This window comes from Platichthys flesus, chromosome 12, assembly GCF_949316205.1.
Source record: "Platichthys flesus chromosome 12, fPlaFle2.1, whole genome shotgun sequence".
Taxonomy (NCBI): Eukaryota; Metazoa; Chordata; class Actinopteri; order Pleuronectiformes; family Pleuronectidae; genus Platichthys; species Platichthys flesus.
In genome coordinates, this window is record NC_084956.1 from 4787512 (window position 1) to 4811338 (window position 23827).

The 23827-nt window shown below is 44.8% G+C and overlaps 2 protein-coding genes across 2 annotated transcripts; one reads left to right on the top strand and one right to left on the bottom strand.

Moving 5' to 3' along the window:
* Positions 1 to 1944: 1944 nt before the first annotated feature.
* On the bottom strand, positions 1945 to 11455 carry synpo2la (synaptopodin 2-like a). The gene is made up of 4 exons (XM_062401704.1): positions 11123 to 11455; positions 8245 to 8396; positions 7362 to 8065; positions 1945 to 6425 (listed from the first exon to the last, which is right to left on the bottom strand). Exons 1-4 carry the CDS (start codon positions 11222 to 11224, stop codon positions 3799 to 3801), a joined length of 3585 nt encoding a protein of 1194 aa, XP_062257688.1. The 5' UTR covers positions 11225 to 11455; the 3' UTR covers positions 1945 to 3798.
* A 3816-nt stretch (positions 11456 to 15271) lies between these two features.
* Positions 15272 to 23688, top strand: si:dkey-174i8.1 (arylsulfatase I). Its single transcript, XM_062401792.1, has 3 exons — positions 15272 to 20171; positions 20712 to 21044; positions 21140 to 23688. The coding sequence occupies exons 1-3, from the start codon at positions 19858 to 19860 to the stop codon at positions 22221 to 22223; spliced, it is 1731 nt and encodes a 576-aa protein (XP_062257776.1). The 5' UTR covers positions 15272 to 19857; the 3' UTR covers positions 22224 to 23688.
* Positions 23689 to 23827: the final 139 nt, after the last annotated feature.

Below are 23827 nucleotides of genomic sequence, written 5' to 3' on the forward strand. Positions count from 1 at the left end.
AAAATCATTCTCACAGATGGCTCTGAAGCCTATATTTAGTTGCAATGAACCAGAGGGAACAGAACTCTGCTATAAGATAGCCTCAAAGAACTTGGGTGTTTTGGGGGGACACACACCAACACACACACACACACACACAAATACACAGACTGATATACGTGTACAGAGTGCATGTGTAGGGTTAAGGGATGTGTATGTGTGTGTGTGTGTATTGGGGCCTTGCCAGTTTGTGTTTCAGGCTGAGAGCTGGCTCCTCTCCTCCCTGCGTTGCTCTAATCTGACACAACATTGTCACATTTTCAGTTTCTCTCAGGCGTCATGTGAGTGGACGTTGATGGACATGTGAAGACAGAGCCGTCTCACAGCTGTCTCACAGTACTGGAGAGCATCCAAAGGTCACTGCCAATGACAGACAATACATGTTTATACAGTATACTCCCTCGAGCTTCAGTCCTTTGAGAGCATGGAAACATTTTAAAGTTAGTTTGAAGTATTGTTAATACTTAGAAATCATTAGTTCAAGACATTTCACTCAAAGCATTCAGAGAATCACCCGAGTCTCAGATTCATATCGTCTGAATAATAATATTTCATGACAAACCATCACATAGTTGAGATAGTTCAGTCTCAAAGTGTTGGATTAAAAACAGTCAAAATAGGTAAATAGTGTTTAATTATAGAAATGAACTTCTCCACCTGAGTCTTGGACACTATGTAGAGGACATGTCCGGATTGTCCTCAGTTTGTTCCCTGACATAAACCTTTTGCATGTATCTGCATGTTTTTATTTAAAAGAGAAATATGATCATAAATCCTACATATTCTGTGTTTCAGTCGTGCTTATCAGTGTTAGCATCTCATATCCAACCGTATCAATGTCATGTCTGTGGAGCATTTGAGCAAGTGCTTTCCAACAAGATGGAATCTGGGCAGGTATTGATCCGTCAATAATCTAAGGAGCATTTTCTAGTTAGTGAATGACTCTCACTTTTACATCCGACCTCACTGGCTTTTACACAAAGAAACAAAAAAGGCAATCCATTCTTTGTTGTGTGAGTCCCTGTCGACTGTGAGGGACACAACAATTTTGAGCAGTTAAATAAAGAACAAATTCTCAATTACAGTGGCAACTTGTCAACATGTCAATGTCACTATAAATATTCTTCTGTTTGGATATTAGCAGCCCTATATATAGACACCCTGAGAATGTGGAGGCTGGAAATAAAATGCCCTCTGACTGCAGCAGTCCAGTGGAGACTGACTAGTCTAATGCAGAATGTTGTTTCGCATGAAGTATTTCTAAGACTGAGTCCAGGACATCAGGACATCTCAAAGAGATTTGATCTGCCACCTAAAGAAATTCAGCTAGATAATAATTCATAATTTACCTTCAGTAACAAGGGTTTGAAGATACAAGTGAAGGATGTGCTGTTTCACACATTAAATAATGTTTAAGGCAAAGTTACTCTGATAACCGTCAACGTGCCTCTAGTGGCAAGGCCTTGAATTGCTTGTCGGCAAAGTTTCCCCTGATGCGTCTGTTGCTCCTTTAACCCCTGAAATTAAGTTCTGCTAGTTTTTTTGCACTTCTTCTAATCACATCCTAAAAATTACATCAGCTGAAGTGAACATATTTGGATTTTTTCTGCATCTTAACTGATGTAAGAAATGATACTGACTCAATGAGGCTAATTGGGCTAATTGATCAAAACAAGCCTGAAACCCTAAAAACTAACCTCACCAAGGAAGCCTAGAAAGATAAGATACCTGGATGAATCAACCAGTTTATGAATCTGGAAAAGAATAAATTGGCCTTATTAACTATTGTGAAAAAAACAAAACTGCTCAGAATTGATAAATTCAAGACCTTTGATTAAACATGAGGTCTTACATAAAAACTTAGTAATGTGTGTGTGCGTGTTTAATTAAAACCAGTATACGGAGTCATTATTGCACTGCTCATTTATTCATATTACAATTTGATACATGCATGGACTGTACAGATAAAGAAAAGTGCAGGATCACACAATCAACAGCAGGAGGCAGTGTAAAGTCAGACAACTTGAGAGACTTCACATCTAATTTTATTCTTCTAAAAATGTTTATTCTCCTATTCAGTATAAACGTCTGGTCTGCATTAATAAACAAACAATTTCACACGTGTTATTTAATCCAGCTACATTCAGAAATATGTATTTATCATATCATGTACACATCAACATGATTTTATCTACAAACTACGTTTTTCATAGCAATAATATGAAAACAAGAAAAAAAAGCTGTAAGACCAGATATGTTTTAAAAATTGTAAAAATTAAAAAAGCATCTCCCCAAGAATTCCACAACTGAAAACAACATATTCTTTTCTTTCTTGTTTCCTTGAAACATACCGAGTGTCTCAGGATATTCAACCATTAAATACATTTATCCTTTTTTCCATTATTAATGGAAAAGCTCCAGATAAACTTATAATTTCTTTCTATCAGCTTCTTCAGCTTTTCCATTAAACTTCAGGTGCCAAACTCTTTTGGCCATCATCCTTTTTGATTAGTTTTTTCCTGGCTGTGGGAAATCACAACTCTGTACAATCCATCATGAGTCTCAGTTTTACTACATCTGACCTTGACCATTTCCAGGCTGTGATCTAAAATGCTCCAACTGAGATCCCATCCCTTATCAGGCTTACCTACATCCACCTCCACAGCCTCTCTCTCATCCCATGAACCCTTTCACCGGTGCCACTCAGTTCTTCAACTTCACCCCTGCACCCCATCACAATAAAACAAAGCAAAAATACACATTCCTTCATCTGTGTGATTTGTTTAATAAAAGTTAAAGGATTTACATATATATGCAAAGATCAGACTGGTATTAAAGAGGCTCTGGTGTTCCTATGAGTGGCGTTTGGAAGCTTTGGTATCGAGTGACCGCCTTGTGTCACTCGATACCAAAGCTACTTAATGAATGTGACCCAAGTTACCACAGCAAGTTGAGGCATTTAAATACATTATGCATAATTTTACCCCCTTGAGACTCTTTTTGATAATGTTACAGACAGTGGTTAAAAAAACATCCTGTGCATATCATGAATTACTGGATAACACAACACATGTTCAAAGAAAAGGGTTTATAGCCACAACCTGTCAACATACTTTAACATACATCTTCAGTGATTTCATTCCTATTGTTAGAACCTTTTAATTTTTCCTCATCGCTCAGACCCTTCAAGTTTCAAAGAATAATTCAGTTCAGGCTCTGTTCAGATGGTGCTTCTGCTACAATAGTGGAAAGAGATTTCGAGTAACCTTACACAAACCTCTCCCAGGACAGGCATACGGTGGACTATACATTATTGTTATTATTATTATTATTATTATTATTATTATTATTATTATTATTATAGTTGTTGCAATCATCATCACTCGGATAAATGTGTGCGTAAATATGTTGGTAGCCAAATAAATGTGAAGAGCAGCATTTTGAACAGCATGTAGGTATTGATGATATTTATAAGCTATTACCATTATTCATGTTCTAACACAGGTTACTGTATTTTAATGTTGTACTGAATAACACCATTGACTTTCAAAGCTGAATTTAGAACTAACGAGTCCAAAGATATATTATTTATAATGATCTAAGAGAGAAGCAGAAAATGTCTATTGTTTATTGCTGTTTTACAATGAACAAATTACCAAAATTGTTAAGTTTTTGACAATTCCTGACTGCTAACGTAAGCACAAAACTAATAATTCATGAAGACGTCCGAGGGGGTGGTAGTGACTGTTTAAGTGCTCCTCACATTGCCCCGGGCCTCCAGACGTGGGGGTGTACGCCCCCCTTGGTGGCAACAAAACGTGGTTTGGGCGCCTGCACTGAGTTTGACTTGAGTGGGGGCAAAGAGGCCAGGATGCTGAGCTCAGGGGCACTCTGGAACTGCTTGGCTGCCTGGAGCCCAGTGCTGTAGGCTACTGGAGTGTAAGGTGTAGGGACTGCACAGGGCACATGGTTTGCAACAGGGGCGGCTGAGAATCTTGGGAGATTGGGAAGTCCAACTGGTTGCGAGTAAGGTGGAATTGGAGCCGGGGCAGCGCCTGGTGCTCGTGTAAAGAGAGGAGCAGGAGGTGGGGAGGTCATGCCGGAGTAAACCAATCGTTCACCAAGGGTAGTGGAGGAGCGGGGTGCAATGACTTTGGGTGCCAGGGAGGGAGCTGACATGGGTGTGGGTGTGGAGAATCGCTTGATCTCATAGACACGCGCAGTTTTGAGGGGGACCTGCTTAGGCGAGGTCAATGAGCTGCCAACCATTGTTGTTGAGTAATCACCCTGCTGTTGCCTCTGGGCCTGGTAAGAAGGCATGGCTGATAGATTTGCAACACTGCCCCCATAGTTAAACATGCCAGAGTTGAGCTGATACGGCTGCCTTCTCATGAAATCCAGGGCTTGGATGCCGTCTTTTTGGGAGCCACCTCTACCCCGGCTGTCTGGCTTGCTTTCATCCCTCTGGGGCCCTGTGGGTATGGTGGGGCCAAGGAGTGGGTTGTACCCAATGGGAGGTGGGGCACGGACATTCGGGGTATATTTCCACTGAGACGGAATGGAACAATTGAGGGAAGGGTCCATGGATCGGGATGCATTGTGGAAGCTCACTTCCTGCTGGTAAGGGGTCTCTAGTGGGGTGTCAACCACATACATACCCATGCGGCTCTGCCTGCGGGCAAATAGCTCTGCCCCCTTACCCCCTGCTTTAAGAATCTGTGGGACTTCTTGGAGGACCCGAGGCTTGGGTGCCACTGGAGGAGGTAGCCTGCCCGAGCCAGCCTCAGCACTCGTGTCTTCTTCTTCAGCATCATAGATATCTTCAGTTGGTTGTTGGCCATATTTGTGTCGGGTGAACCTGTCATCCAGGTTCTGCACCATGGACAATAGCTCAGGATTTGGGGAGTTCTTTTTGACTTCTGGCACATTGAACATAGGTTTGTTGTTGCTACTACGACGCCGAGACTCGAGTAAGATTCCTGTGCGACCTGTTGCACCAGGAACAGGGGTAGGAGCTATTGCTTCTGGCTGGTTGAGCACTGCTACTTGAGCTACAGGGGGCATTGAGAATAGGGGTGGAGTGGACTTAGCAACTGGTACTTGATGTGGGGGCACTTGGGTAAATGGAACAGCTGGACCAAGATTTTGGTGTACTGGAGGAACAGGGGCTGAAACTATCAACGCTTGGGGAGCTGGTGGGATGGAAGGCATCGACAGATGTGGCATAGTTGCAAATGAAGCCTGATGAAATGTAGGGACTGATGCAGACTGCATTGTCTCTACGGAGGAAGAGAAGGCTGAGGGATGAGAAGTAACTTGACCCTCTGGCTTTGGACCAAAGTGCCCGTGATGTACAGAGGATGGTGGGGACATCATTGATGGAGGACCAGGAGAGAATGGTTGTGATGATACCGATGGGACATTAAAGGCTCGTTCAGAGGCTGTGGAGAATGGCAGTGGCACAACAGCTGCTGAGGCGGGACGTTGATATGTCTTTGTGATTGGTGGTCGGAACGTCACAGGGGCAGTCGCAGCTCGGATGCTGATGAAGCCAGGAGTGAAAGGACGGGCCGTTCTGTTGAGAACATTACTAGCAGGTAAATCTGGTAATGGTGTTTCAGCTGGTGGTGCAGGACTGGTCAGAATAGTTACCGAGGCAGTGGCAGGTTTGTGTGCCAAAGGTGGAGGGGACATCACCATGCTAGCTGCACTAACTGCGGAGAAGGATAGGTCCCCGTTGGCCACCCCATGGACACCAACAGCAGCTTGCCCTGAAGCCTCAAACAGTTCTTGTTGTGTGGTTGCAGGTCCTGGTGGTATGATCTGCTGAGGCTGAAGAATTGATTGCGTCTGCGCCTGCACCTCTTGATGCATCTGGTACATCTGAGCCTGGTCTTGGACTTGAAACTGTGGAGGAGCATTAGGCTGTACTGCCTCCAGCTTCTTTGCATGCTCAGCCGCTCTCTTTCTCTGTTGCTCAAACAATTGAGCACCCTTGCCTGCAGTATCATTCAACCCTGGACTCGGAGCATCCTCTGCCCCATCCCCACGACCTTCAGTGCCTGCAGTTGCCCTCTTCTCCAGCATATCCAAGTAGTCACTATCCCAAGTTGTGTCAGGAACTGCTGAGAAGCCATCTTCGTCAATCTCTGATTCACTCCCTGGGAAGGCCCCATCCTCTTCTTGGGAGTCCAGGAACCTGTCCTCATCCACACTGCCAAAGCTGGTGAGAGTATACTTCTTAGAGCGTTGTCGTCTCTTCTTGAACATCAGCACGCCCTTGGAGTGAGGGTTGGGAGCATCAGTCAGCAGGGATGCAATTGTTCGACACTTGGTTTTGGCTTCTTTAACATGTTTGTCTTGCCCAGTGTCTCCTCGGTTCAGTTCTGCAGGGTTAGAAAACAACAGATATTAGGTTTACTTGCATATTTTATTACATAACGTCAGCACTACCGCAAGGACAGAGAAGTCTGAATTTACAGCTTTAACCTTTAAACCAAGAACTGTCTCAAGCATGAGCATGTAAATCTGTCCTGACCCCCATGCCTTCCACAGGTATTCAACTGATATCTTGCTGCAGGAGCACTTGCAGTAAAATTCCAAACAAGCTTTCAGCTTCTCACATTATCTAGGTTGTGGGTTAAATTTGCACAGGCTTACGTACTCTGACATCTAGCTTAACTGAAAATATTTGCAGGGGTAGTGGAAAGTTGCATGGTGTAGGTGACTGGAAGGAGAACTTCAAAGAGCAGCCACAACTTATCCTTGACTTGTTGTGGTATTAAGGAGATTATCATAGGCACCCTAATTCTGTTACACAAATATGGACTGCCACTTGAAGAGAGTTCTTAATTTGGTTCCTAAGTAGGACATTAAAATACTCAAACTGCCCTCAGTGATGGCAAGGGGGATTTACAAGAGTCAATTTACGAGAGCCGGTTGACTTTGTGGGCCTATCATCAATGATGGACAAGATCACAAAAGAATACTTGGTCAGTGCCAGCATTTGTTGCTGCATCACAATATTATTAACCTTTCTGACCTCTCTTCAAACAGTAAGACATGACTTTCCAGGCTTATAAAGTATCATATCTTATCATATTTTAGCTCTTTCATAAATATTTTATAAAATAGCATGACAAAAAACCAACACGAGAAACAATTGGGGGAGTTGGGAAATGAGAAAGTTTCTGCTTTGCCACTTGATACCTAAAAGCACCTGTGGATGTTTTCCAGTGCTGCTAGTTTGATCACTGGGGGTTTTAACCCACATAGCCTGAGATAAATATACTAAACCATACCAGGTCCTCAGCTTTACTTACTGGCTTGTTTTGCCTTTTCCACGTAGGTTGTTGTGAGCTCCTCGTCAAGGGGTTTACTCAGAGGACCCACCATAGGCACTAGTTGGCTGCGGGAGCTCAGCATCATAGCCTCCTTTGCCCTCTCAGGGGACACCAGTGGCACATTGGACGGCTCTAGGAAGCCACTGTCCTCCTCTTGCCCTCCGTCCCGTGGCCCCTGGTCATCTGCTGAGGAGATGATGGAGGAGGTCTCAGTGGATGTCTGGGACGACCACAATCCAGGAACAGGAGGCTGGTAAATCACCTCCCTCCTCGCCACCCCCGGTAGCCCACCTCCTCCATTACCGTCCAACAAAGGGGGGTAAATGTGTGCATCTGGAGCGCTGTCGTAGCCGCTCATCTCTGATGTCTCCCCGCCCTCAGCAGAGGTTCGTCCTGTGGGCTTGCCGGGATTGGAGTTGCTTGGGCTGCGGCGTTTCTGCCGGCGCTGCCTCTCATAGCCCGCCACATCTGCATCACTGTCAGTCTCACCATAGTAGGCCTCACTACCAGGCGGAGATGTCAAGCCACTGGTGAGGGAGGAGCGGCTGCGGTGGATCTCACGGACAGATGACTGGTGGAGGTGGGAGGGTGACATAGCGCGCAGAGCAGCACGGTACTCTTTGTCTATTCGGGGAGATGGGGCACGGGTCACAAGCACCACAGACTGAAAACCAGCTGGCGCCCTGCAAACAGATAGAGGCTTTACATTATAGTTGGGACCAAATGGCCCTTAATAGTTCTCAAATGTTATGATTTATTTTTTGAATATTATAGTATCAAACATATGTATATAGTAAAATACTGCATGTATGGAGTCAGACTTGTGGCTGAGATTAATTAATTGTGGATTTTTCTTCCTGACCTTTTGACCCGGATGTGTAATATCCCAGTGGAGCTGTCGATGAGGTTCATGGCCTGGGCGTGAGACAGTGATCCACATGGCTCCTCATTGATGGACACCAGCTCGTCACCCTCCCGTAGCCCCGCCCTGCACGCCTTACTGCGCTTACGCACCTGTACAAGCACGGGAAAGCAAAGTTTCAAATGTTTCATAGGCAGAAAGTTACACAAATGGTGTCAAAGACAACTCTCAAGTTCTTCAAGAGACTTTTAAGTCTCTAATGTCTCAAGGACACATTTCAAGTCATGTTTCCAGGCCTTGAATACAAGCCCAGGCCCAATGGGTTGTGTGTCCTTCACAGCTGAATGCAGATCAAGGTGTTTTACATACTACCAATACCAAAACCCTTCAATACACTGGGATGAATAAAGTATGTTTCTATTGAGGCTTGATGCTGCAGGATTTATATACATTTTTTATCACGTTTCTACTTGCAAGTTTCAAATCAGATCAAAAAAAGGATTCAGGGCTCGATATTGTCAAGTTTCAGAGCCACAATAAGTCTGACATTGATTGCTCTGATATGAAGAGTTAGAGACAGATCATGCAAACATCAACACTTCATCTCCCAACAGTTTTATTTTATCATTTCCCTTAGCATTGTCTTTTGTAACTGCTGGACTAGAAGATCAAAAGCCGATCGAGTTGTGCTTTGAGATAGTGATTGACAGGGAGCAGATTTTCTCCTGACAGCTTGATCTTGCTGTGGACACACGCCACATATTGCAGCTCAAGTAGGGCACTCATGCACTAAACAGGGAAATGCCAGCCAGCGGCCATCTTCATTTGGTGCTCTGCTTTTTGTGCCAGAGGTCTGTCAGGAGCACGGTGTCTGTGTTAGCCACGTCAACAAGTCCTCTAAAAAACATTGAAAGCAGATGTTGTGTTGATTCCACTCTGTGACGGGATTTTCATTGTATATGATGTTTCTGGAGATAAGGAAGTGTTTTGGCTTTGTTTATGCCGAATAACTTCTATTTCCAGCTATTCTGGTTTCCCTGTAATGAAATCCCCACTTCCCCATTTAGCTAATCCTTTCAAAGTGGCCTGTGCCTGCCGGTGGTCCAGGATGTCAGCTATTTATTCAGTCAATCACCTTGTGGTTACAAGTCATAACAGTAATAATACCCTTACATGCTTGCATACACACACATACACACACTAATGGCATGGGCCGACGCAAAAAGACACAAACTCGTATAAATAAACACACACGCACTGACACAGTGGCTCTGTCAGTGGAGCCCTGAACTGCTCCACCTGTTAGGGACGGTATATAGTTTAAGACCTGACAAGATCACGCCTTCCTGCTCGCAGAGGTGAAGGAGCACGTTCTTCTGAATGGTCAGACAGAAACAGCTGTCCACCGCGGTGAAGGTGATTTGTGTCCTGTGGCTTGCTTGTGTGTGTGCCATCGCGTTCTCCAGAAGTCAACTACATGTAGGATTAGCATTTTATAGAGGGAACTTTCTGTTGATGAGGAGCTGGCTACTGTTTTCCTGGTGGCAGTCTTAAATGTAAAATTGACGCAATCTATGGACATTTCATTGTTTGATTAATAAATGAAAATTAGCCTCTTAGCCAGTTAAGATTCTCCCTTGTCCAGTAAATGGGAGACTAAGCAGAAACCTTTTACTTTACTGAAAATGAATTAGTATATAGATAAGTTTTTATTCTTGACAATCTTCAACAATACAAAACTTGTCAGGCTGAATCTGTTAAATACAAAAACAGGCCTGAAAATACCATATATATTATAACACTCTTCAACAATATACAATATTGCTGTGAGGGGGGGGGGGGCAAAACATTTAAAGGCCAAACACTCAAACCTCAGGGTCATTTGTTTATGATTACTCAACTACTAAACAATATCAAGCACAACTGAGGTTTACAAATCAGGATTTACTCGCCGTATGAATCTACATTTTATGGACTGAGACGTCCATGTACAGAAATAGTGTATGAAGTCGATTTTTGAGCGCTGGGCTGAAACACACACCCCGCTGCTTCTCAACCAAATATAGCTACCTGGAAATGTAGTTCTGCGCAGTCGACAATTACTAAAAAGTGTGTGTGTGTGTGTGTGTGTGTATGTGAATGCATTCACGTGTGAATAATGTGTGGGTGCACCTGAACTAGTATATTAAGAAATAAGATCTCTCTGTGAAAAAGTTTGATGAGCATTGTGAACATAATTAAATTAAATCTTTAAGTACAAATGAAAGTGGTCTGTAACGCTCACAAAGCCGGAGCCTATGATTTGAGTTTAGCCGGAAACAAGAGGTTTTCATGACATGTCTTGCTCACCTGCTTGTTTCTACTGTGGTAATAATGAATCTCAGGGAACCTGTAGCTTAAACATGACACCTGCAGTGACATGCAAAAGTTCAGTGGCATAAATCAGGTCACGGTCATGGTTGATAGGTGTAAAGTAACCATAAGCCCCTCATGATATGGACAGTAGCACACACAGCGTGCACATTCAACCACTTAAAGCACTTCTCATAAATCTTGGGCTTTATCCAGTTAAATAGGTTAAGCATAAATAATTTGCAGATATGGCAAAAGCGTCGTCCTACATTCCCAACTGAAGTTTAAAGTTCGTGAAGTTCTCAAACCAGATCATGACTCATATTCAGGCTGCAGACCAACCGGTGTAGTTGCCAATATTCCATTTCAACATTGTTCACAGCTCCTTAAATCTCCCACCTTAATATATCTCCGCTGATGTATCACTTCTCCTGAACCAGACTGAATCTAAAGCAGCATTTGACTTTCTGCTTCCAGCTCAGCAAACCTTGAACGGTCTGTATTGGTGCAACCTGCTGCGTCTTACCTTCGCCACCTGAAGTGGTTTCTGATGCTCCGCGCCTCCCTGCAGACGAAACCCCCATGGCGCTCCCCCGGCTAGGGAAATTATCACTTCCTCTGCAACCATTGTTCTCCTCTGTCTTTTTTCTAAAAGCGTTTCTTCTTAATCTTGCTTATTGTCCGTTCCTCTTTGGTTTTTGTGTATTTTCGTCTGGGGGCCCTTCAGTGCTTTGGCCCCATGGTCACCGATCAGGGCCCCCTCTGATTGTCCTGCTCTGTGCCTGCCACGCTGTCCGGCTACAGACTTCTCTTTCTGAGTGCAGCTCCGAGGCCGACTCTCACACCTGAACACACCCACACTCACACCCTCACACACACACACACACATACACACACACTTCTGTGCACCCACCCATTCCCGCAGTGGGGCCAACGATCACAGCCAAGGGGAGTGGAGGGGGGGTAGAAGGAGTGAGAAATATGATGGCACTGAAGGGGGGGGGGGGGTCTGTGTCTGCTTACACTGAGGAATGTCTGCTCCAAAAGAGCGAGGGGAGGGTCCAGCAGAACACTTGTCCTGTCACTCAGACCTGTGCCACCGGGTTGCTGATAGCTCCTCCAAAAATAGGATCCGAGCGGCACCTCTGCTGCTGTGCTGCTCCTCTTCGGATCGAGGGGGAGGTTCACATCCAGAACATCCAACTCACACTGTTTCATCTGTCTGAGGTCAATACTAACCTTACGTCGGGTCACAACCAGGCACGCAGGCAGGGCTGGGACTTTACCTCGTTGGCATAGTTCAATTACCTTCAGAAATCATTTGAGCCACTCCATGTGGACAATGCCCTTTGTTCGGGTTTCTCTCTAATGGCTGAGGCTGTGTCGTGCCAGCTCCTCGGGGTCCGGAGACATTCTAGCCTGTCATCGTAGAGACCTCCGGGTAAATACTTACTCAAGCTCTGGATGAACAGTGTGTATCTATTCGAAATATGTCCCACGTCAGAATTTCACGGCGTTGATTGAATAAAGAATTCCTTGAAACGGTGCTCGAGGGTTTAATCATGACACATTACAATACCAGCAAAACTAAAATGGCCCTTAGTTAGAGTGCAAACCTCCACTAATGACCAGCCCCTGAAGTTTGCCTGGGAAACTGGTGAGGCTATCAAATGTCTTGCAACGTAAAAAAGAAAGTGTGGATTTGTACTCCATTGTAATGGCTTCTTTCTTTGTCCATGTTTCACTCTTCCACCAAGTTTCAGGGAAATCTGTTCACTAGTTTTTGCATAATCCTGTTAAAACCTGATAAGATATTTTCTTCGTAGGCGGATTCATTCCAGCAAACATTTATATTTATGCCCTGACATCTGCCACAGTCGGGCTGAATATCAGTAGTCATTGGTTTTGGATACTTAACCTGGGATCTCTCATAAATAAGATCTATTCCCTGTTGAGAAATTAATTTCTACTGCCAACCCTAGAACCATGCTGCCAGACAAATCAGATTTCATGAGTATTTTTGAATCCAATATGTAGATACGGTAAAAAAAACTGAAAAAAAGTCCAAAAACAATTTGCATGTGGTAGATAAAGGCAAAATCAAAGGCATTTCAGAAATGACCATAATTCAGGACCCCAGGGGGTTAATACCATTAGTAGTTTGTTTCACACGCTGTAGAGATGACATAATGTCCCAGAATGAAACGTCTCAATACTGGAGTGTAGGAGTTAGTTGCCACGAGTGTAACACACATGGGTCGGATTTATCCAAAGTCATAGTTGCTTTGTTGAAACTAAGTTAAATGAGGTCCGTGCTCATGAAAGAGTTTGATCACAGTCAGTTGTGTTGTTGTTGTTGTCCCTGGCTCTTATCCTTCATGTTTTTTGTGCAGATCAAGTTAAAATGAATCTGATCTGGATCTAATGGCAGCACCAGAAATAGACTGACAAATAAAACTTTAATTTCTCTAAGTCTCGGTGCAACATGAACTCCCGTTGCTGTGTTATCCTCTGGACCTTTAAGCCTGTTGATGGAGGCTGCATGATTCCCTCGCTAAAAGGCAACGCTGCTATTATCAATGCTGCGGGGACGTTACCAATGATAGCTGCTGCTCACTTTGGCAGCGTCGGCCTGCAGCTGTCTCCAGACCTCAGGACAGAAACTAAGACCAGTCCGGGGTCAGGCGCTGGGAGACAAACAAACAGCACTCTGTCTTCCTGCAGACTGCATGAGATCTAATGGTATATTGCAGTTAAAGCAGGGACTACAGACACAACTGATCCAGTTTGTATCAGATCTGCATTTACACAGAGAAAGTGAAATATTAGACACATCATGAAACCTGGAGTTGGAGATCAGTTGTGCCAACCGCTCCTCCTAGTGGTTGAAAAGTGTAATGATTGTGGAGAAGTTTCTTTTCTAATTAATCCTCTGTCTTTTATGTGGTTAAAATGTTTTATTAGCTTTGACAGATTTGTTGAATGTTTCACTCCGAAGATTCATGATACATTTCAAACATTACAATGACTACCCTAGTCTCTTACTGAAACATTTATATAATATCAAACCATATGTAACATACTCGTAAAGTACACAATACATATATCATCTATTGTTAGTAAGTGTTTACAGAGAGCTGCAGCAGGTAGGAGTCAGGACGAGGTCTGCTCCGTCACTCTGCCCGGGACAGGAGCTGGCTGTCGCTCAAGAAAAGCAAGATGGTCAAAATCCATATGCAGCAGCCCTGATGGAACACCTGGTGTTTTACTTCATATATGCTTTGTATTGTTCTGTGCAGCTTGTTGCTTTAACCGAGGAAATAGAGGAAGCTGGGTATTTTTTACTGTAGACATGGAAGAACTGATAAGTGAGGCTCTGTCCCAGTCCGTCCCTCTCATGTTCCCCCTCGTAGGTCATTTGTATTTTCTCCTCCACTCTCTCATCGTGTGTCTAATTTTCTCCTCCTTTTAAGATATGAAGCACCATCTCCCTCTCTCTCTTTCTCAAATTTTTCAGTTTAATGGCGTCTCTGATGGCCAGAGCACCTTCCCATGAAGACTTTGACAGACAGGTTAGTTGAGGAGCAGCAGGGCACAGATCCAGTGCCAGCATGGCTGACGCTGCCAGACAACTAGCCGCTGCCAGCCCTGGTCACATGAGGTGAAGATGACGGTGAGATATGAAGAAACATGATGTAAACTGAGCCTTTAGTTCAACACTGCACTGAGTGAACTGTGCATGTGTTTAATAAAAGTAGACAAAGAACATTTGTGTCATTTATGTGGGTTTTGAGCAAGAATATTTTGATCCTATGCAAAGAGGCAGCCATCAGTAAATCCAATTTAAATTCAAACCCATACGATTATTTCTAAATGCATTATAACCTGTGCGGGTTAGAAAAATTGTAATTTTCCACTGAGAGAACATTTCTTACTCCACATCAGACGGTTCCCCTTTGGGAAAAATATTTAATTTGACCCCTGAGAGTCTCACATTTAAAAAATGTCAAGTTAAAAAGGAGGAACAATCCTGACATTTGGCGAGATACAAATTTAAAGTCCAGGTTTTTCTCTCTCTAAGGTCCTTAATTTGCAGGATTATAGAATTACAGACATATTTAAAGCAAACCTCATGGGTTTTAACTGTTTTAAAACCCATGACCCTGTGGTCTTACTTTTATGGTTAAAGTTGTCAATATCACATTTTTATATGATTGCTTAAATTATATATATCAAGGAAATAAAATAAATCGTAAATACAAAAAGCAATCACATGTTAAACTTGATATAATGTGAAAATTAGAATAATTATTTGAACTGCATGTGTAATTGATGTTTTCGGATGTGTCTACATATTTATTAAGATTCCTGGTCACTGTTTAAAGTGTGTTTGTAATTCTACTTGGCTTTAAGTTGATCTAGATCTGATCAATCCTCCTTCAGTGTTGAATCTAAAAGCTCCTAATGTTCCTTCATGCTGACAGACTCTTGTTCCATGCCACCGGTTTGATGCCCGCTTGTACGATGGACTCCTGACCCCAGTTGGTGACAGACGGTGCTGCAGATCTCTCAGGGAGACGAGTCCTGTGTCATCTTCCTCGTGACGTCGTGCCAGGTGACCCCTCACAACCCTCCGTGTGCTGTCACCGGTGAGTCAGACACACACACACACACACACACTGACACACACCAGCAAACTCACACCAAACTCGTCTATAATGTCTGGCTGAAAATATGACACACAACAGGCAACTAATGAAGCTGTGATTGGTAGTTCCCTTCACTGAGCTGCTTTTTCTTCTGTGTGTTTTTAAAAGTCAAAGCCCGATCCTCCCTCATCCAATCGATACCATCCAACTAAATATGTTTGAATGTATTAATCCTGGTTCACACATAATTCTCTGATGAATGATTGAACATTTTGAGAAACTTGCAGTTTTTGCATAATCCTCCTTGTTATTAGGCTTTTGCTCCCATGATATAAACAGTTAACAGGGTGTGTAGCCTGCTCTTTTTCACACTGCTGTTTGTGACCTTCATGGTTGTACTGGTTTGTCATTAATATTCCGGGGGAAGATTTTCCTTCCCTTTTGTTGGATGTCCACTCTGTGCACCGTTTTGTTAATTCCTCTGAGGAAATTTTACTTTTTTGTTCTCTAAAACAATAGAAGGCTTCTACTTTTGACAGGTTTCCCGTCTTTTAAGTTGATTTTAAAGGAAAATGCATTTGAAAGATCCCGAAAACTTTACCAACATCCTTTTGACGCCCACTGCACCCCTCGTTCTCTTCTTTCTGGATTTACTGCCCATGTCTTCCTCTCTGTTACTCATCTGAACCAGTAACCGTTGTACTTGTGGGCCTCCAGGGCAACACTGAGTTTATTCCCTATTTATATCATCCCTGCTATCGATCTGCCTGCATAACTCCGTTAATCCTCACGGTGGCACTCTTCACTGACCGATCCAACACACAGACACAGATTGAGTTTGTGTAATCCCTTTCATTTCTCATGAAGCCAGCACTCACCTTCCCCAGGGGCGTGTCTGATAGGACAGAGCGTGGCCATGGAGGCACGGTGCAGTGGAGGAGGATGACGAAGAGGGAAAGTTTATCGGAAAGTTTGTGAATTTGACATGAAGCCACCAGCATCCTCAGCGTGGGTTGTTTGGTGTGATGAGACCCCCCCCCCCCAGCCTCGTCCTCGTCCTCGTCCGGTCAATCCACCGGTGAGTGAGGTGAGGAGAAAAGGAAAGGGGATTGAGTTCCTGCCGACTGGAAGATGATCCATCAAGTATTTGAGGAGCAGCAGAGGCAGGATCTCTGTCAGTGGCTCTCCAAGTGTGTGTGTGTGTGTGTGTGTGTGTGTGTCTGTGCAGAACGTTGTCTCAGATTATCATAACTAATTGAAATCGTCGAGTCAAATTAATTTAGAATTAACAAGAATAAATATTTATGAAGCTGGATTAGAATGGGGACTTGAATGAGTGCCCTTGTCTTCTGTTTGGTGACACACACACACACACTATGTACTGGGCCATGAATACGTCTGTGCATATGTTGCACTGTTTCTAATACAAAAGAAATCTCACGTGTGGAGGTATAGTATAAAAATAGAGACATTAATGTTAATGTTGAAGGATTAGCTTGAAAGTGAAAGTCATTTTCAGACACAGTTTTTGTCTCTCACTCTCTGTCACACACACACACACACACAGCCACACACACAGACACACACACAGACACACAAATGCACACGTACACTTGCACATTTCAACTCTAGCCCAACAGACTGGCTCCAGATCGAGTGAGTCACTTATTCGTTGTCATGAATAAATCACACAGACTGCTACTCTCTTCTACTCTGCAGCATTTCCTTTTCACACCCGCAAGTACAAACACGCACACACGCGCACACACACACACACACACACACACACATCATTGTACAAATACACACAAGGCTGTAAAGTTGCATTCTTTGCCCGACACAGACCGGTTTCACTTGTGTTGCACTTCCTGGGTTTAGCATTTGTTGGTCACAGAGTTTACAACATGTAACAAAGCAGAGCCCTTTTGAAATCAAACTCTTACCTTTTCTTTTTTTTAAAGCTTTAATAAGTTTGGGCCTTTAACGTGCACCTCTGCAGACAACAGAGGGTTTCAGTCCTCCCAGACCTAAGTCCCTGGAGACCTGCTTCACTTCCTGCAGTCTCACCTGAACCACAGGGGACACAGCTGTTGTCCCCAACTGTTCAAATCATCCCCAATTAACTCATCTTCAGTCAGGAATTTGTCCCCAAAGGTAAACTAGACAGAGAGTGAAGTTATTACACGCACACACACACACTCACAGGCATTCATACTCCACTAACACAACCTCAGTCCTTCAGCACTGGCTCGATGTGAATGCAGCAGCCTCTGTCACGGTAATTAGTTTCCCCGGTTGTCAACAGTCATTATCTGCTCTGGAGGAATTAATGGTGAGAAAGGAATTTCACCCAGAACACCAGGGAATCACCTTGCATGGGCGTTAGAAGCAAGTTTGACCAAGATACAGTCAGAGATGACAACCTGTTGCCTGTGATTGGCCAAGTTGTGTGTCACCTCAGCTGCTGTCAGACACACACTGAAGTCCAGAGATTATCCAGAGGATCGAGGTGCATTAGTGAACACAATTGTGTGAGTGAGAGCCTCCAGATTATCAGCCTGGCTCCTATAGCGTAAAGTCTGCATTAAATCCATATAATCCAGTGTGAGAACACAGCGGGGGGCAGATTCGATTTTGGTGGTCAAAGGTCAAAGTTCAAAGGTCATGGCTACAATCTTGGTTGTCGAACAAAACATGTTGTTGGTCTCTCGTATGTGACATCTCAGGTCTGACCTTAGAGAATCTCATCTTTTTAATTCTTGGGATTCTGATATCTTAGTTGAATTGTAATACAAGAACTGATTATTTGTGACCCATCTAAAATCTTCAGCCAGTTAAGAAAAGACCACAATCCCTTACCCTCTCTCTCTCTCTCTCTCTCTCTCTCTCTCTCTCTATCATCCCCAAGAAGACATTTGTCACTTTCCATTTTTTAAAGCCTCCCCCCTCTCCCTCCCCCTCCTCTCAGCAGTAAAACGGAGTTCATGTCTCTCTGCGTCTCCCTGAGTCAAACTGATGGCTACACCCAGAGACCCAGACGCACACACAAGACAAAGTGACTGCTCCTTTTATGCCACTTTGTTTATGTTCTACTTCCTCATCTCAGACAGGGAGGCTCTCGCTTTCTCGTCTGCACTTTATTCCGTCTCACTCTCTTTTTCCTCCGTCTTTCTGCTCCATCTCTTTTTCTCACATATCCCCATTTCACGTGTCGCCCCCTCCCCCCCCCCACACACACACACACACTTTGTTACCCTCATTCCTGCCTCCTCTTGGTCGTTCCCACCTCGCAGATCCCAGTCCCTCCAGCAGGTGCTTCTCTCTTACTGTGGCCAAAAAGCAGGAGAATTTCCCACAGGGCGAGGCAACATGAGTTTCCTTCTACAGTGTTGGAAATGGACTTGTATCTGAGCCATTGATTTTCCCTCAGCATTATGGGAAGAAGGAGATGGCTCTGAGGTGGAGGCTAAGAGCCGCGCGGTCGATACACATTCTCATCACGACACCGGATGTTGCTCCGATGTCGGATTGGTTTTTCGGGCAGTAATTGTCAATCGGGTGGCTCTATTAACTGAGCTGCATCCAGCAACGAGGGAGGGACGACAGGGATTATTTGATTTGCATTCAGGATTTACTGTATGTTTTGAATCAGGCAGTTTTACGGGACATCTCGGCAGGATATCACCTTTAGTGGTCAGAACAGTGCGAGTGGCAGTCAGAAAGAAAATCCAGTAATGTGATTGTATTTATACAAATTGCTTCATTATAAACAGACTATTCATGGCTTCTTCTTGCATATCAGAAAAAAATATTTCTGCACCGTTTAATACAGCATTTGCATACACAGCCATGCAACAGGAGATGCAGTTAATGATTCTTGTATTTGATATCTATTTGCTGTTTGTGTTCAAACAAATATGTTAATTTATAAACCTCAAATGTTTTTTTTTTAAATCTTGTAATATTTCAGCCAAGTTATCTGTTTGCTATTTTCCAGTCTTCTAGTTTCATATATAACATTTAGACTTCAAATTTCACAAGAGTTAGACAACATTTAAGTGTGTGTGTGTGTGTGTGTGTGTGTGTGTGTGTGTGTGTGTGTGTGTATGTGTGTGTGTGTGTATTCACTGTATTTACAGTAACCCTAGATCTTGCCAACTATCGTACAAGGCGCCAGGAAGTATGTAGCAAGGAACTGCAAAGAGGGGAGTCTCACACACACATACACAAACACACTCACTCTCTCTCCACACACACACACACACACACACACACACACACACACACAAACACACACACACACACACTCTCCCCCCCCCACACACACACACCTCTGTACCAAGTTCATTTCCATCTCAGACAGAGCAGGTTTTTCTCCACCTATCACAGCAGCTACCATCGGCTCATCTCACAAAACCAATAATAAGCCCCAGAAAAAGAAGGCATTTCAAACTGAATGGACAGATAAGACTTTTGGACGTGCTCCTCGGACACTGAGCTCGGCCCATTTGTCTGCCGGGGTTGATCCGGCTCGAGATTTATCGACCGCAGACTAAGCTGAACAGAAAAATACAGGCAAAATCAGATTAAAGTGGATATTTGCTCCAGAGCGATGCCAGAAATGAGAAGAGGGATGTTCTCGGTGCTTCTCCTGGTTGTTGGTTTGACCTCACGCTGTGGTCTTGTCTGCCGGGGTGAAGCGTTGCCTCCGAATGAAGGAGTCGGCTCGGAACAGGTGGAAGCGTCCAGGCCTCCTCACCTTATCTTCATCATGGTGGACGACCAGGGTTACGCAGACATCGGCTACCACGGATCAGACATTCACACGCCTGTGCTGGACCAGCTGGCTGCAGACGGGGTCAAACTGGAAAATTATTACGTCCAGCCGATCTGCTCGCCCTCTCGCAGTCAACTAATGACGGGACGGTGAGTTATCACATCTCTGCTTTGACTCATTCAGTTTCTTATCAGTTAGGATTTTTTTCTTTAGGCTGGAATACGTACAAGGCCAGAAAATGAATAAATAATTTTGTTATCAAGATCAGTAACCAGATTATTTGTTTTATTGAATTGCTGGAATTTCTCAGAGAATGATAAACGGATCTTGATTTAGAAAATCACCCATTTTCAGGGGTCTTTGTCCAATTTGCTGCAGATCCAGATAACAATTGTAGATCTAGTGAATTTAAATGTGGTTTCCGAAGGGGACAGGGCCTTGGTGAAGGATTTACTGAACAACATATACATTTTACTCAGTGCAGATTAAAGAGTTTTCTGGTGTATACTGCAAAAAGTAAATTTAGTTCACAGATGTTTTAGCTTTATGATGAATAAAAGTGTGCGATTGTGTCCAATATTTCCTAAACCCTCTGTGAAATCTCTCATTGCTGTGTCATCGTATAGATCTTATCGAGCTTCTTTCACATCTCAGACTCTCCCTCTCTCTCTCGCCCCCCCCCCCCCCAGCTACCAGATTCACACCGGACTCCAGCATTCAATCATCCGCCCACGTCAGCCCCTCTGCCTGCCCCCGGACACTCCCACCCTCCCGGAGCGTCTGGTCGAGGCCGGGTACTCCACGCACATGGTGGGTAAATGGCACCTGGGCTTCTGCAGGTCAGGCTGCCTGCCCACGGGACGCGGGTTCCAGAGCTTCCTGGGCACGCTGACCGGCAGCGGAGACCACTTCTCTTATCGGAGCTGTGATGGGGCGGAGGCTTGTGGGTTTGACCTCCACGACGGAGAGCGGCCCGCCTGGGAGATGACGGGCAACTACTCCACTCTGCTTTACACAGAGAGGTGAGGCACAACCCCTTTAAATGTAACTAGATTCATATGTAAGACACACTTGCGACACTTTTAAAATCTTTCCAACGTTCCCTCCGTCCAACCAGAGTGAAGCAGATACTGAGGAGCCACGACCCGCATAAACCCCTCTTCCTCTATCTGTCCCTCCAGGCCGCCCACACACCCTTACAGGCACCAGATCAGTTTCTGCATCAGTATGATTCCCAGAGCAATCGGCTCCGGCGACACTACGCAGCCATGCTGAGCTGTCTGGATGACGGGGTAGGACAAGTGGTTCAGCAACTGAAGACCAGTGGCTTCTATGAAAACTCAGTACTTATCTATTCCTCTGATAATGGAGGGCAACCGCTCTCTGGAGCGAGCAACTGGCCGCTGAGAGGAGGCAAAGGGACTTACTGGGAAGGCGGCATCAGGGCCGTGGGCTTCGTCCATAGTCCCCTCCTGAAGAGGAAGGGTGTGGTGAGCGGAGCGCTGATGCACGTCTCTGACTGGTATCCCACATTACTGGGGCTGGCAGGGGCCCAGCACTCCCACCTTGACCTCGACGGTCACGACGTGTGGGGCAGTATCAGCGAGGGCCTTCCCTCTCCTCGCACTGAAATTCTCTTCAACATTGACCCGGTCTCCAGGAAGCCCGGAGAGCCATATGACAAGGCACTGGTACTCAACGGGTTTGGTATCTGGGACACGGCCGTGAGGGCTGCGATAAGGGCTGGGGACTGGAAGCTATTGACAGGAAATGTGGGTGACGGGGACTGGATACCACCACAGGCCCTCCCCGTCGGTCCAGAGCGGTGGCAGAGGCTGGAGAAGCGGCGTAACAAGCTGGGGAAGTCAGTGTGGCTGTTCAACGTCTCCTCTGACCCCTACGAGAGGACGGACCTGGCAGAGGCTCGTCCAGAGGTGGTTAGACATCTGATGACCAGGTTGGCCGAGTACAACCAGACAGCTGTGACGGCCATGAATCCACCGGACGATCCTATGGCGGACCCTGAGCTCCATGGAGGGGTATGGGGCCCCTGGCTGGGCCTGGAGGGAGAGCGAGGGGACAGCGAGGAGGAGGACGGCAGGAAAGAAAAGATGATGAAGATCAAACACTGCAAGTTATGCAAGTTAAAAGCCCTCTTCAAAAAGGTGGGATCACGTCTACACAGGAACACCCTGTTCTAAATGTGTCATTAACCGGACTGAGAGGTGGTGACGAGGCTGTATCAAGTGTTAAGACCTGTTATGAACGACTGTACTCACAGAGGTGGAGGGGTGAGATGCAATGTATCATTTCAAATTGCTTTGCATATTAAAAGTGACAGCAGTAGTTTGGAAAATACCGTCCTACCTCCTGAATATAAACTCACCTCTGGACTCAAAGCCGCGAATGAAGTTCTTGTCGTATTTTGATATTTGTGGGTCGGGGGTTTCAGACACGAGAGTGAAAGTAAAAAAACGAGATGGAGTCAAGCTCAAATACCGAGGAGCAGACGACTAGGCAGGTCAGACAGACATGAGCGACTCGTGATCAGAAGCTGAAGGTCGGCAGATAACCAGGCGAGCTGATAGGCAGAGCATTCAGAGGAGAGCGGCTGGCTGAGCAAGCTGACTCACTCACTGTCCTGCGGCCAAACAGCAGCAGGGTGACTTTGGGCTGTCACTGGCCTGCATAGGGTGCTGTGTGTGTGTGTGTGTGTCTGTTTGTGTGTGTGTGTCATTGTCCATGTATGTCTGCGTTCATGAATAGTTTGATTAATACAAATACAGATAGAATCCGTGCGAGTGGAGATGAGGCCCGGAGAGATGGTGAGGGGGAGTTGAAGGAAGGAGGACGACCTCGCTGTCTCTCCTGTCGCGATCAGCCAGGAGGACCCTGATGACACAGAGACACCCAGGGCGGTTGTTTTTGTCTAATGTCACCTTGTACTTCTGTTCTCAGGGGTTACACACATTCACTCCTCTGCCCACGACACACGATGTCCAGTCCCTGCAGCAAACGCTCTGCAGCTGACACCATCACTCTTCTATGGCCTTTTTAAAACGATATTTAACTCATATTCTGTTTTTTAAATCATGAAAATAATCTTAACAAAATAAGAAATCTAAAAAAAAAATGTTTTACAGTTCCACCATTTTCTATTTATCATTTTCAAGATGAATCCCAGATATATCTACTTAATTTGTTAGTTTTATGTGATTAATTCAGATGAATTATTGGTGTAATACTTATTTCAGGTCGTCTGAACTTGCAAAAATGGGGAATTTGCAACTGGCAATTTATTAATATGGACAAAATGTTTCTTTTCCCTAGAGGGAACTTCTGAGGAAATGATTCAGAGATGACTGACCTTTAACATACACTATTCTATCGATATAAAGAATGTAAGATACAAAAAGATGTCCTGGATGTGGTAACTGCCATCTTGTGCTTTTAATGGAATTAGGAGCCAGAGTATGACCTACATTAAAGCCTGCATCCATCGTGATATACAGTCTGTGATCTGCAAGCATTATGTAGATGTGCAAAAAAGCCCAAACATGTTTTGAGACAAGATTGGATTGGTTGACAGGATGCACTCCTCCACCCTCCACCCTCCACCTCCTTCAGACACACTGCATCCTGAACAATGAACACAAGGCAAGGAACCTAAACCCCGAGATGCACTAGTGCAGCAGTGAGGATGTGTTTTTCGGGATAGATCCCCGGGACGCCAGAGTTTAGGCTCATTCCGTCTGATTGGTTGTGATGGATCTGCTGGTGAAGCTGCTGTTGTGCTGCTGACGTA

Coding starts and splice junctions, on each gene's coding strand:
- si:dkey-174i8.1 (XM_062401792.1), top strand. CDS start 19,858: ATGCCAGAAATGAGAAGAGGGATGTTCTCGGTGCTTCTCCTGGTTGTT. Junction 20,172..20,711: donor AGTCAACTAATGACGGGACG/GTGAGTTATCAC, acceptor CCCCCCCCCCAG/CTACCAGATTCACACCGGAC. Junction 21,045..21,139: donor ACTCTGCTTTACACAGAGAG/GTGAGGCACAAC, acceptor CCGTCCAACCAG/AGTGAAGCAGATACTGAGGA.
- synpo2la (XM_062401704.1), bottom strand. CDS start 11,224: ATGGTTGCAGAGGAAGTGATAATTTCCCTAGCCGGGGGAGCGCCATGG. Junction 8,397..11,122: donor AACCACTTCAGGTGGCGAAG/GTAAGACGCAGC, acceptor GTGCTTGTACAG/GTGCGTAAGCGCAGTAAGGC. Junction 6,426..7,361: donor GGAAAAGGCAAAACAAGCCA/GTAAGTAAAGCT, acceptor CTAACCCTGCAG/AACTGAACCGAGGAGACACT.